The sequence below is a fragment of the Cotesia typhae genome, unplaced genomic scaffold (assembly GCF_013202065.1).
Source record: "Cotesia typhae breed Kobodo isofemale line unplaced genomic scaffold, CoteBio_Ctyphae contig_44, whole genome shotgun sequence".
NCBI lineage: Eukaryota > Metazoa > Arthropoda > Insecta > Hymenoptera > Braconidae > Cotesia > Cotesia typhae.
The window spans coordinates 3,529,738-3,544,612 of record NW_027423753.1 but is presented as its reverse complement, the minus strand read 5'-3'; the positions used below and the strand labels follow the sequence as shown (position 1 = coordinate 3,544,612).

Below are 14,875 nucleotides of genomic sequence, written 5' to 3'. Positions count from 1 at the left end.
GGAAGTGAATCTCAGCAGCTACCCCAATTGTGAGTTTAATTTAACTATCTCTCTCGCTCGCCATCCTGATAGAGGATCCTCAAATTTACATTCGAGACCTGGTTGGTTGCATCTGCCTGCACCGCCACTACGGTATCAGTATTGTATTAATAGTCGAGCACTTGTACAGTCACAATCACATCCATGTACAATCTATATAGTCATAGTAATAGTTATAGTAATAGTGATAGAGCTTGTGAAAATAGTATAAGGAAAGTATATAATAGTATAATAGTAGTAGAGGGACTAGATACTATGTATGTAGCTTCAGCATTGCCAATCTGTACTGGGTAGTCGAGTGCTGTGTACCCTAGTGGTTGATCTCGTTGTTTGATCAGACTCGCTCGTGCTCATCAATACCAATAATCTATTAATTCAACTACCAGATCCTTGTATTCATTATTTTCGGGTATTAATACTCATACTATACACTTTATATACTTTAAATTATAGCTTCGACTTGTCTTTTTTTTTTTTATTAATTTTTTATGGACTGATTTTGTAATATGGGCAAATATGGACATATACTGCAATGAGAAAAATTTAAAAAAAATTTTGAATTGGAGAAAAGAGATTAAACATCAATTATAAATATTTAAAAAATTTATTTTTAGTAGCTACTTTTGAACTGAATTTTATAAATGATTTAAATATTTTAAATGTAATTTAAACATACACAGAAAAAAAAATGTTCTTGAATCAAGTATATATTTTTGAACGGCTCAATATTCTTGATTTGAGTAGAAGAATTATTGATTCAAGAAAATTTATTTTATTATTTTATTTTATTTAAGAAAATTTTACTTAATTCAAGAATTTTTCTCTTGAATCAAGTTAATTTTTTTTTCTGTGTATTAAAAATATCGACGACATGCATTTGAAAAAAAAATAAGAATAATATATATATTAAAAAATATTTGTAATGTATTTAAATGAGATTGAAGAAAATCGACCAAAAATAGCGATTTACATTTTTTTATAAATTTTTTTCATGAGGATATGAATATAAAAAAAATAATTCATTACAATTTTTTTTATAAGCGTAATCGTCAATTAACACGTCATATTAATTTTTATCAGATAAAAATTAGTTTAATAAGTGATTAAACTAAAAAGCAAAGTTAAATAAACTTCTTAGAAGAGTAAGATATTAAATTTTATTTTATAACTTAATCTCTTAAACTTAACTTTTATGTAACGAGACGATTCAGAGATCATGCGCCATCTATCAGAGATTTTTAATTAAGTAAACTTTATTTAAACTAAATAAAATTTTTTAATTTTTTATTCTAAAATAAATTTTTTATCAGCAACTCAATTCTTAAATTTTAGTTGTTAAATACCAAGGTGCAAATAATTATGAAATTTTCGGTATTAATTCATGCTTGCAAGCTCATTAATATCGTCTTCGACAGTATGACTGATTGGATCATGAATTGCTAGAACTTTTTACAAGAAATAAAAGTGCATTTATAGTGCACAGTACATAGCACATCGTGGATTGTAGTCCGGGAACCAAAGTAGGGCATTCCAACCCACGTGTATAATTGCCCACCCAACAAGAAGGCAAGCACGCAGATTAGGGGTACGTTCCTTGTGGTCTGCATGCTTCGCACAATATCTCTCACGGGTTTAAATTTCTGCCATTGTCACTGTACAAGAGATATTTAACGCATGCCCTGAGTAGCTTAACTGTCTTTTTTGTGAGTTTGTTAATTTTCGGGGTAAGTTGAATCACTGTGCATCTGAGATAGAGCAAATTTTTTTTTGTTTGATTTTTTACAGAAAATTCAATTCCAAAATAAATTATTTTTATTATAATATAATATGTTGATAATGAATATTAAAGAGTACAAATTATTTGATGTAATAATTAGCGGTCAGGTGGTTGGTATCGTTTTGTGTGGTTTAATTGATGTATATCTAGATTTATATAAATGTAATACATGAACAAATAACTTGGGGCAATAGATTAGCTGATATATTCTAAGTAAATTAATCGGGTAATTCGGTAGCACAGCGCGGAAGTCAGAGTTTTGATGAAACGGATGCACGGGGTCTAGTCTAATATCAATCATCTCGGCTCTCGCCTGTTATATATTTCCACCGTCCGGAGATTAATTAAATCATAGAAATTAACAGGATTATATGAATCAAGATGACAATGTCAGGTGACTAATAAATTCTTGTTTGTATTACTGACAACAATAATTGATGATTAATGACGTCCCGGAGGGAAAAAAATTTCATGTAGCCATACGTGGCTTGATATAAAAATTAGCCACAAATTTTTCTAGTTTTAAATACGACGGGACACTTATTACTATTTATAATGTACACAGAAAAAAAAATTTACTTCAAGTAAATAATTTTGAAGAATTTCATTTGACATTAAGCTTTAGCTTAATTAACTACCAAATAGATTTTTTTTTTTTTAATAATATATACTACAAAAAAATTCTCGAATGTTTTTTAATTGATTTAATCTCTGCAGAATGCTTACATATCATTTTTTGACCGATGTTAGTTTTAAAAAATTCCAACAGGTGGCGCATAGTCACTGAACCATCTTGTTAGAAGAGATTTAATTTTCAAAATTTAAGTTTTAAATTAAAAATTATTTTTTTTTATTTTTCTTAGAAGCTTATTGGACATTGTAATATAGATTAAGATTAAATTTTTACTAAATAAAACTGAAAAATTACAATAAATAATTTTTTTTTGTCATATTTAGTTTTATATGAAAATATGTATAAAAAATTGGCTGGATGTAATTAAAAAACAGCACAGTAGCATTTTTTAACAAGCGATAATTGATTTAAAAATTGATAAATAAATAAATAGACAAAGTCAGCAAAGACTGCCGAGTTTGCTGATAAAATATAAGAAATAGAAAGTAAGTGTGAGACGAAGAGCACAAGAGCTCGTGTCGATAGGTCGAGTTGAATAGTTGCCGTTTGGTTGATCGAGCGCTGGGGTTGCATTAATTTTTGACCTCAATTTTGGCCCCTCGGCCCTCGATAAATACACACACATATACATACATTTACATATTTATGTAGTGCGCTCTTGGCTATTTCTAGAGCAGATGAGGATAGTCGATAGCTGATCCAGGATGCGGGTGTGCGATGGAAGTCAAGTAAAGTGAAAGGTGCGATGAGAATCTCCCCGATAGCTACACGTTTAACTTCAAAGCTCAGGCTCTGCCAGTTGATTTGCTGATGCTGTGGCTGTCTATGTCTCAAATCCAAGATTATAATTATGATGTGGTATATACAGGAATTTGAATGGTCATGCGTCATAAAATATAAAATCGTGAGAGCTGTCTGATTATCTCAAAACATGTCTACTGGACTTATTTCCTACTGATTTGTTTTCAATACCCTGATTTAATGTTTCCTCACTAATTTATTATTAACTCGTAAATACTCTGCTGAAAAATAATATTTATGGCCGATGATTTTACTTTTTAAATATTATTTTATAAATATTCATTTGTTTACTCAACCTCATTTTTTTATTTTAAATATAATTTTGTTTATTTTTTTCAATAAGGAAAAATTTTTAATATTTTTAAAATTATTTGGCAATTGTCTTTTTACTCAAAAATTATATTTGAAATTTTTTCAAACAATTAAGATTTTTTTTTTATTCATTAAAAATATAAAAATTTTTTAAAAATATTAAAAATCAATTTTTCTACATGAAAAAAATTTTTAATGCTAATTTTTTTGTTAAAAAAATTTTTAAAAAGTTATAAAATTTTTAGTCAACTTTAAAAGCTCAGAAAATAATCAAAAATTTATTTTTAATTAATAAAATAAAATTTTCTAAAAAAAATATCGTAGAGCTTTTTAAATATATTTTTCAAGGGGAAAATTTTTAGAACGTCTAGATATTTCAGGACAATTTTACGCTTGAATGCATTCTCGTAACTAAACCAATTCTCGGGGAAATTTCGTTCGATTCTGCGGCTCGTAAAAAAAGTTAAAAGTCTTTAAAGTCAATTATCTCCATCATAGACATTTAAAAAAAAAATAAAAAAGATAATTTAATTCCTTTCAATTTTATACGCTATGAATTTTGAAAAGAATTTTTTAATTCTACTTTTAATCCTTTATTTTCAATATTGACTTTTATATAATGATAAAAATAATAACAATTATAGTCATATGTATTAAATTGACATTATTGTTTGCCACACAGCTCAAATAATTAACTCTAAAATACAGATTACCCTCATATTTGTTTCGAAATTCAAATGAATGTTATCAGTTATCATAATTAATTTTGTCATCACTCACTTGAAGTTAAATAAATTACTGAAAGGTGTGATATAAATCCCACAGAATCCCTAAAAAAACTCAGCAATTTTATTTCATTAAATTACTTTTGCGTAAAAAATGATTTTTTATGAAAAGACAGAGATAAGGCTTATCAAGAATATCTTAATTAGAAATTTAATTAAATAGAGTCGCTAAAAAATCGGAGCATTAGAACGGTCCGGGATTAAGCTTGAGTCCTTTCATAGATCCGACGGACACTTAAAGCTTAAATTCGGCTTTCTCTCCTTACAATAACAGACTGACAGTAGCTGACCTTAAAAAATTACTGACATTACTTTATTTTTTAGTAGAAAAATAATTTTTTACTTCAACTTTTAGACTGCAAAAAAACTTGGATAGTTTTTAATTGATTTTATTTATATTATTGATTGGTTGTGCTCAACACTCGCCATACAAAAATCAAGAGATTTCTTGGACTAAAATTGTCTCTATTTATTTTCTATCGCACTTGTAGAACAATATTTACACATAAATGTCATGGAAAAATACTAGTTCCAACACTTGTGACATTTTTAAAAGAAATTTGGCTTTTTGAATAAATAAAAAAAATTTTTTTTTTTTAATTATTTCCTGGACGTCCGGCTGTCAAATGTATGTATGGAAACTGGAGTGATCACGATAACTGTCGAAAAACTTAACTGATCAAGTTCAGTTTTTTTATTCGCTTCAGTTTGATTAAAAACTAAGTCTTTTTAAAGATCATGGTCTAATTGAATGTAGTTTATTTATAATTAGCAATAAACTAAAAATCCAGTAATTGTTTGTATATCTATATCTATTTAAATTTTTTGAAAAATTTTTAAAAAAATTTTTTTTTAATTTTTAAGAATTTAAAAAAAATTTTTTTAATTTCGTTAAAATTTCTTTTGGAAAGATTTTTTGAAAATTAAAAAAAAAATTTTTTTTTTTGGTAATTTCTAAATAAGAATTTTGAAATAATTTTGAAAGGTTTTCTAAATTTTCTTGTTGTTTAATAATTTTGTAAAAATGTGTTATTTTAATCAATTTTACGATGAAAAATGAGATTATGAGGCGTGCACTTTAAAATTTTCCAAACTTTTTTTTTTTTATTGAATATCCCGAGTGATTCCAACTAAAATTGACTTTCTCCAACTCAATTTGCTTTTGAACAAAGATTAATTTTTTTAGCAATTAGTGCCTGGTGTCAATCAGAAGCGTTGAAGTCATATCATATAAAAATCAAATCCCCGAATGCTCTGGATATTTTTTCGTCATTTTTCCATCAAATCTCTAATCATGTTTTAATTCCCAAAAGCATGAACGAGAAAATGAAATTCATAATTATGGCCAAAATTAAAATTTCCTACAGATACATATTAACATGTTTATTAATTAATTCTTTAATTATTTATGTTGTATTAATGTGATAATTATTGAGTTGATTTATGATTTGACCATCAATTCTTCGACGTGCTAATTAATACTTGTCTCCTCGTGCATTTACGATTAATAAATAGAATAACGTGACAAGTGCGACTTGATTGGAAATGATTCGAGTTCGACATTCAGCTTTTCACTATTTTATTTTTTAGACTTTGTTTTAGTGTTAAATATTCATAGACATCAAGAGCCTGCGTTGAAATATGATGACTTTATTACCGTGTCACGGCTTATTGGGGAATCCGATTATTGTTTTAATTTTAAAACGTGGGAAATTTAACGTCGCGGCTCACGTGGATAAGAGTCATCTAATAAATTTTGACCTCGATCAACTATTGATCGCAAATGTGTCAATTGTAGTTATAGTCGCTATTAATTTATTTTCATTTATATTACATTATCGTATCACACTCATAACTTGTAACTTGGAATAAAGTTGTTACAGATAAATATATACTGTATTTATATATAAATCTAGATAAGTTTATAAACATATAACTGTTACAATTTATAGCATTTTAAATGGAAATTACTAAGTATGTTATAACAAATTACTTTCAAGAATTAATCGATTTACATAGAGACTGATAAGGTATAAAGGCTGAAATTTGAACAAATAAATTATTATAGAGAGAATTTATCAAGAAATGCAATTTATAAAAATTAAAAAAAAAATTTTGATACAATTTTTTTTTAAATATTAAATTTTATCATACTAAAATTTTTAAATTTGCATTTCCTAATTTTTAGATAAATAAAAACAATTTTTTAATTTTTATTAAATAAAAATCTAAAAAATTCACTCCAGAAAATTTTAATCATCAAAAATCAAAGTCTATTCCTAGATTACGATGTAACAATCGTATTTTTTCATGTACTGGGAGGCAAAGATTTATTTTATCCAACGAATTTATGTAATTAAAGATTTTTATGAATTTAAATATTTAAGCTATTAAACAATAACTACTTTCAAATAAAATATACTTTCACATATTCAAATCGAATAAAATTAATTTTTAATTTATCAAAAAATTTCAAGCAAAAATCAAATTTAACAAAAAAAAAAAAAAAAAAAAAAACATTAAAAAATTGAATTCACTAGATAAACTTAATTCACATATTTATGCGCAATTATTTAAAAATTGTCTATAGTGTTATCGAATGACGTCATTCCCTCTTGACTTTCTTTGTTATTTTCCTTACCTATCCACTCAATATAATTTAAAATAAAATATATAATACAATATAAGGCTTAAGGAGAAAACTAACTCCTATTTTAAGTTCTACTTGACGTACTTCGATTCACCTACAAAATAAATAACCCACACCGACGAAGATCCTGAATCTAGATACTGCAATACAAACACAAACAGCGAACTAAAACTCTAGCGACACGGGAACAGAACAGCATTACCCTTGGCAGTTCCAGCTTGAAATCCGTCAGCAATGCCAACACATGTACGGTACAAGTTATATAAACCATGTGTAAAGGAACAGAAGGAACAGAAATAGAGGATAGGCTATTGGGAAAAGTTGTTGAGGGATTGAAAACTTCTCTCTCATTCGGGCATTCGACTACCGATTCATCTCCAAGCCGTGTAATTGCTTCGTCGTATTACGAGACCAGTGGAAGTTGTACGATTTCATTGCTTTTCTTTCTCATATCGAACCCTCACTGCTCTCTTCGCTTCGCTTTATGTCGCAATTTCCCTGTAAAATTTTTTTATTTCAACGTTTTTAATTTTATTGCACTTCTTTTAGCTGTAAAAAATTTTATGTAGATACATACTTGATTTTATTTTCGATTCGATTGTTTGTACATTTTGCTTTTATTAGCTTTTTATTTACCGGAGCTTTACTTTTTATGCTGGGTGAGTCAGGTATGGAAACTGTTGTTTAAAGTTTCTATTATTTTATTTTTCTGGCTTAGAGGCTAGAGCGTTATGGGGGTAGAAGAGCAGATCTACTGCGAAATAATATTAAAAAGAGAAAAAAGACAGCCTTTTTTTCTTATAGACGTTATAAAAAAAATTGTTTGATCAAATGAAATATTTTTGATTCAAGGTAATTATTTTCAAAAATAATTTATATTAATAAAAGAATAATTGAGCTCAAAAAAATATGAAATTTTGTGAATGAAGTCAAATTTTTTTGTGAAAAAATTTTTTTTGTACTTAATTAAGGGGGATAGCCACTGTGACGCTGGAAAAAATAGGCAATTTTCGGGAATTTTTTTTACTAGGATAATAAAGGAATTTGGGGATCGGGTTTTTTTTGTTTTATAAAGTATATGTTGAGGATAATTCTCCTAAATTTTTATTCAAAAATATTTTGTTATCACAAAGTTATAAACATTTTTGTAGAGCACCAAAAAAATTTCCCCCTCCATTGCCGGTACTGTAACTCAAAAACGGATTATCTGAAACAAAAAAACCAAACGGCATTTTAATCTATAGGAATGTCGCTATCGTCGCACGTAGGGGATTTTGAAAATTTTGATTTGAGAAAAAATGGCGCCATATTGAAAATTTTTTCGTCTTTTTCCTCATTTTTTGGACTCAAACAGCCTTAAAAATCTTAAAAATTAAAATTTTCAAAATCCCCTACGTGCGACGATAGCCACTAAGTAGACGAATACGGGGAAACAAAAAATTGAGAATCGGTTCATATTTACGAAAGTTACAGTACCGGAAAGTTTGAAAAAGTCGTTTTGAGAAAAACGCGAGTAAAGTTTTAAGAAGATTCTCGCAACTTTAAAATCTAGTCTTTCACAAAATATTCATACTCACATCAAACTATCAAGTCCTGGGCCATATGAGGGTTCTTCCTCCTTATCTTTAGTATTGACCTTGACTTTTTTATTTTTTACTGGCCGTTTCCATGCGGCTTTCAGCAGCTTTAACCCGAGTAGCGTCGCGCTCAGCGCAGTATGAGTAGAGTGTTGGTCCTACTTTAACATCGAGATTCTCTAATATCTTCAGAGTTGCTAGAGCCCCATCATTGAATGTAATTGTTGAAATATATAAAGCTATTTCAACAATAAGGGAATAAGAAGAATTTGTTTTTGGGGCGAGCTGCCACACTAATGCATTGAAGCTTTCATTATTATTTTGTGTAAACCCACCGACACATCGTTCCAATAACTCTGGATTCGATAGATCTTCATAAATCGGTATTAAAGCTTCCGCAATATCTGCAGGAAGTGGTGGTTTTTCAACTAATGAGTCCAAAGTATTTGTTGCCACAGCTTTTTGAAATTGACACCACGAATTTGCACCTTCAGGACAAAGAAAATGCTGCGGATCTTCGGGTGATGAAAACTTGTGATAAAATGTTTGCCAAATAGCATTATACATCTCATCAACATCATTAGAATGACGTCTGATTGCTAAACCATAATACTTTGTAAATTCATTAATTGCTTTGTCCGTTAATCGACCTTTCCCACCTAAACTTTTCTGTGTATTTTCTTCTTTTCCTGTTTTTGTCTTCTTGTTAGTTCGTTGCTTCTTCAAAGCCCTTAGTCGACTGCCCATTCGTTTTTGCACGTGATTAATACATTCCTTTTTTTTATCTTCACCATGTCCCCATACGGTTTAGCATCACAAATATTTTTATACGTTTTAGTGTCACCATCACCTATATAGTTTACATACTTAACGTTATGTAATAACTCTGATCGCATAAACATCTCTTTTATTCCATCTACCTCCATTTGTCCAGAAGAATTTTCATGGTTTATTGGACAGTCTAGAGCATGGTCTTGCATAAATTGATCGTATTCAGCTGTTCCTTTTTTGAGCTCATTAGCGCACACATCTTACAATAACTGGATTTCATACTTACATCTACGATTTTGCCAGTGAAGTAACCAATTAGAGAAGATATACCAAATGAAGATTTAAACCCTCTTTTCTTCCAACTACCGTCACCGGAGACAGAAATTCCAGGAATGTCATTGGATTTTAAATGCTTGCAGGTTTCTTGGATTTCTTCTTTAGCAGCTTTTTTCAACACTAAATCACAACAGTTTCTAGCTGCATTTCTGATTTGTGTGACCAGACGATCGTAAAAGCTATGGAACATTGGTCGTGGTAAATCCATGAAAGCACAAAATCTTTCAGCTCCAGATAACCCAATACCAATTATCCGCATTGCAAAGATGAAACGGCGATTAATTTCATACGCATTCTTGATGAGTGGACATGAATTTATCAAAACTGGATCACATTTTTTGCAATTCACAACTAGTTTAAAACCTAATCCTCGAATACTTGTCTCAGTAAAGTTTACATCACCACCACACTTTTTACACGATACACAGCCACTTAGTAAATTAAATATCGAAAAAAAATTTATAATTTTGTAGCTAATACTCGAATCAATTGTACAATCAGATTTTTGTGATAATTTCCTCTTGGAAGCACTATCACGTCGTTGAGAGCCAGTATTTTTTCAGTTTCATATCTGTTGAGCGGTCGATTAAATTTTTCCTGTCGTTTGGCAGTTTTCTTTCGTTTTTAATAACTTTACTTTGTTTACGATCCATTATTTAACAAATTTTTTTGTTAAATAAACAAAAAAAAAAAGATCAGAAGATTTAAAAAAATAAGTAAGTAAACAATAACGAGTACACTAAGAAACTCAATAAATTAAAGAACGAGTGTGTATTCATACAAAACAACTAAACTATGAGGTACAGTATCTCAACAATAAGAAAAAATATACGTTAAAAGTCAAATAATTGTAACGGTTGACAATCGTGAGGGAAAACAATCGCCAACCCGTACGAATCAAAGACGGAGCGAGCAGGCGACGTTTTCGTCGAAGCGCCGCGCGTAAAACGGTCAATCGACGCGCTCTTATAAAAATGACTATAACTCGAAAACTATTCGGAATTTTTCTATAAAATTTGAAATACATAATTTTGAATATATAAACTTCAGTTTAATGAAAAAAAAAAAAAAATTTTTTTTCCGAAATTTTACAGTGGCTATCCCCCTTAATTTATTTCAATCAATCGAAAGAGCAAGTATTTTTTTTTTAGTTAAAAAAAAAAAGTTTTAAAAATTAAATGATTTTATAAAAAAAGTTGAACGCTTGTAAATGGTTAATGGGTATTAAACCCTTCGTAAACAATAAACTTGATCTATAAAGCACGTCCATATCTGATAAATCGGTAACATAAAAACCACGTGTCTGAGTAAAATGGGGACAAAAAATATTTTTCATGCCCTGGCACTTTGACAAAAACCTTTCCGGCTTGAAATCTATCTAGTACTTTTTCAAGCAATATTGATAGTTTTTAACTTTCATAATTTAAAATTTTTTTAGAGCGTCTATCGTACAATAACATACCAATTATTCACAGTGAGACTAATTATTGTAAACAAAATTTAGTTCTACAAAAATTAAATGAAAACAATAGTAATTAATTTGTTGTAGAAAATTGTGTTGACTTTTCGTTAAAATAACGTCAACAAGAAACCGTGTGATCAATTGCTTCAGCTTAAGCAAAAAATAACAGAAATAAGTTATGAAACCGCGACATCCCTTAAGATGTTTAACATTGGGATCTGCAAAAATTTGTTGAAACTTTCTTCGTCTATCCTTATTACATTATCCGTTAGGGTATCTTTGATATAATGCCCTCTTAGCATTTATTTATTGCCTCGAATTAACATTTTTGGAAGATAAATTCTTCCTGACTTTCCGATTAAACTGTTAACCAAAAAAAATTTAATCACGATTATAATAACATCGCACTTCCCCTTTTCCCTTTTTAGTGTATTGAACTTCGAAAACTTAATAATAAAACTTTTGATAGGAAATATAAAATTATAATAAAGAAAAATGTTAAAAATTAGTCAAGAAGAGATAAAAATAAATCAATTAATTTTATTTTTAAATTATACAAGCACTAGACAGCACTGTTAAAAATTTGAGTTAATAACTTGAAAGTAGACTCCAAAACTTGGTTTTTAAAAAAAAAAATTCAAATAAATTAGCTAAAAATTTTTCATAATTAACTTTCAGTAAAACTATTAACACATTCAACATTTATTAAGAAAAAATCATCTTCAAAAAATAATGAAGAACTTGATTTGAAATTTATAACATTACTTCGGAATCAACTCTCCAAAAGCGAGAATTTTTACCGATCATGCGCCGCCTAGCGGAAGCTTTAAAAACTACGGCGATTTTTTTTCTTAATATTCATATCTTTTAGATAAGTTTTAACAGGTTGAATATTAATAGGAGACTGGAGAAATTATTATTTCATAAATTTATACACAAAAAAATTTTTTTTTTTTAAATAGAGTTAATTAAAAAAAAAAACTACAATAAATACGCGGAAAAAAATTCTTGACTTAAGAACACATTAAGGAAGATTGAAAATTTCTTGAATTAAGTCAAAGTTTTTTGAGCCAAGAAAATTTCCTTTTGCTCTTAAATAATTTTTGTTTTTCTTAAAATTTTCTTGGCGAAAAATTTTGTTTTTTCTGCGTAAATGATCATCTTAACTATTTAATTTTCTCCCTGTTCTTTTAAAAAAGTAAACTTTAATGAAAAACAAAAATGCTAACATAAATTTGTCTTCGAGAAACCCTTTTCCGAAAAATAAATAACTTTTAAATGGAATTTGTTTATGCTGTGTACAGACCTGTTATGTATTCATATATAATTCATCAGAGGTATTATTCCCGCGAAACAAAAGCCGAGAGACAAATAATCGATCGATCTTTACAATAAAAAGCTTTGTAGTTAGACACTCAAAGAGATGAAATGTTGATTTTGGACTTTTTTATATTACTTTCTCAACTTTGCTTTCAATCAACAGAATTTTTTAATTCGTTGTCTCTTTCCGTCAGTCACCCTCCGTCTGCACAGATTTTACAACAGATATAGGTCATTTTAAATTTCAGGAGCTGACTCAGTGATCTGTCGCTGAGTGATCTGTGAGCCGAGACCTGAATCGGGGGAATCGATGTAACGCTGGTATTGAAAAAAGTTTAAAAAAAAAGAAATCGCTGGGAACGTTTAAGATGTCAATGAAGGGGGTAGTCATCATCTTTGTAGAGAGGCGGATGGAGTTGCCCTAAATCTAAATCTCAAGACTCACTCCACTAATATCAAATCCATCGATGCTTTTTTACGTTTTATACTCGTCATTTCGTTTTATGAGCTGGTGAATTTACACGTCAGCTACTTACAAAGCCGGGATTTATTTTTTTTTTTTTAATTAAGTCATATATTCGTGGGTATGTTTTGATATTTTAATTAATTTTAATGATTAACATATAGACATAGATATTAAATTAAATTATTACTCACTGAAAAAATGACTTAATTTGAAGTTTTAGATTTAAATTATAATAATTAAAAAAAATTATGAAACGCATGAACAAAATAAAATAAAATTAATTAAAAAAAAAAACTCTTTTTTGAACTCAAGTCATTTTAAGATACAATTTTTTGTAAATTTTTCTACAAATATTCTATAAAAGTAAAATTTACAAAGTAAAAAATTTTCCGTTATTGCACACAGAAAAAAAAATTTCTTGACTGAAGAACAAAATTCTTAGCTCATCCCAGATTATACGGAGTGAAAAAAAATTTCAGATAGTAGCTAGTATAATCCAGATTACAATGAGTATAATCCAGATTACAATGAGTATAATCTAGATATCACCCAGTATAAGCTGGATTATGCTAGCTACTATCTGAATTTTTTTTTCATCACAGATATCACTGAGTATAATCTCGGATGATATTTAGTGTTATCTTATTTTTTCCGTTAAGTGAACTTTTTTTCTGTGCATCAAAAAATTTTGTGTGTAATATTTAACATTTTTTATTGTGTTGATTTAAAAAAATTATTAAACTTACAAATAAAAGTGGTAAATATTTAACACAATATTTTTTCTCGTAATGATGCAAAATATTTTACAGTGAAAAGTCTACCATGAAACAAATTTTTTTTGTACACGCATGTCACAAAACTTTTTACTGTGTCGAAAACTCTAGAATAAACTTTACACAAGAATAATCAATTCTTAAAAATAATCATGAATTACTAAACTGAAACTAAAAATCAAAATGCAGTGTACAAAAGCTTAAATGTCACAGCTATAGAAGCTTAAGCATAAATAATAAGATATGTTTGCAGGAGACATGAAATTCAATATAATATAATATAATGGACCCGAAAAGCTAAGAACAAAACGCTTTTCATTATCTTTAATCCAAACAATCCCGAAGCTTACTTCTATATATACGTATATTACCATTATCACTAACACGTATGTACATTTGTACATATGTACAAGCTGTATCCACATATATAAGACAAAGATATGTATATAATAAAATAGAATAGAGTAGAAAGAGAGTAGTCTCGAGCACACCACCCGTTGTGCGTTTAATTGTGGCCTAATTATAACACGCCCTCACACTTTACTTCCAGAGTACTCACACTAACTTGCCAAGTGCTTCATTCCATCTCACGCTACATTTATACTAAACTGCATTTATATACATATGTAAGAGTAACATAATACACTTGCATCCGCGGATAATAGCAAGGTCGAGGCTTATAGTAGGTCGAAGAGACACCAGCTAAAAATTAGTCTCTATTGTTTAAGACAAAACTTTTTTTTTTATTGAATTATTTTTCAATAAATAATTAACTCGTCACTCGGTATCAGAAATAACAATAGTGCACTCAGGAGTTATTTTTTATTCGATGAATTAATTTTAAAAATGTTTGCTCAATTTATAAAATAGATTTTTTTTTTTTTTTTTTTTTGTAAAAGGATTTAGACTCAAAAGGAGCTTTTTTTTTTAGCACAAAGTAAGTGGTTGATGTAAACACTGAATTAACAGTAATTACTGCAATTACAGAAAGAGATTGAGAATAAAAAAGTACTTTAGTTATATAGTAGCGTATAAGGGAGGATTTAAACGTGTAATTGTTTGAGTACGAGCTCTGAATTAAAATCAAGAAAGTTTAAAAATTATTTTAGCGGAGATGAATATTATTATGGTTTTGATGGATTATGAATAATAAATAAATATAATAATGAAGA

At 28.5% G+C, this 14,875-nt stretch overlaps 2 protein-coding genes across 6 annotated transcripts in view; one reads left to right on the top strand and one right to left on the bottom strand.

The window, feature by feature from the left end:
* The window catches only part of Trpgamma (Transient receptor potential cation channel gamma), a 53,337-nt gene that overhangs the window by 2,111 nt on the left and 36,351 nt on the right, over positions 1-14,875 (top strand). The window lies entirely within an intron of this gene.
* On the bottom strand, positions 8,087-9,339 carry LOC141528985 (uncharacterized). Its single transcript, XM_074245299.1, has 2 exons — positions 8,576-9,339; positions 8,087-8,205 (listed from the first exon to the last, which is right to left on the bottom strand). The coding sequence occupies exon 1, from the start codon at positions 9,320-9,322 to the stop codon at positions 8,645-8,647; it is 678 nt and encodes a 225-aa protein (XP_074101400.1). The 5' UTR covers positions 9,323-9,339; the 3' UTR covers positions 8,087-8,205; positions 8,576-8,644.

Coding starts and splice junctions, on each gene's coding strand:
- LOC141528985 (XM_074245299.1), bottom strand. CDS start 9,322: ATGGGCAGTCGACTAAGGGCTTTGAAGAAGCAACGAACTAACAAGAAG.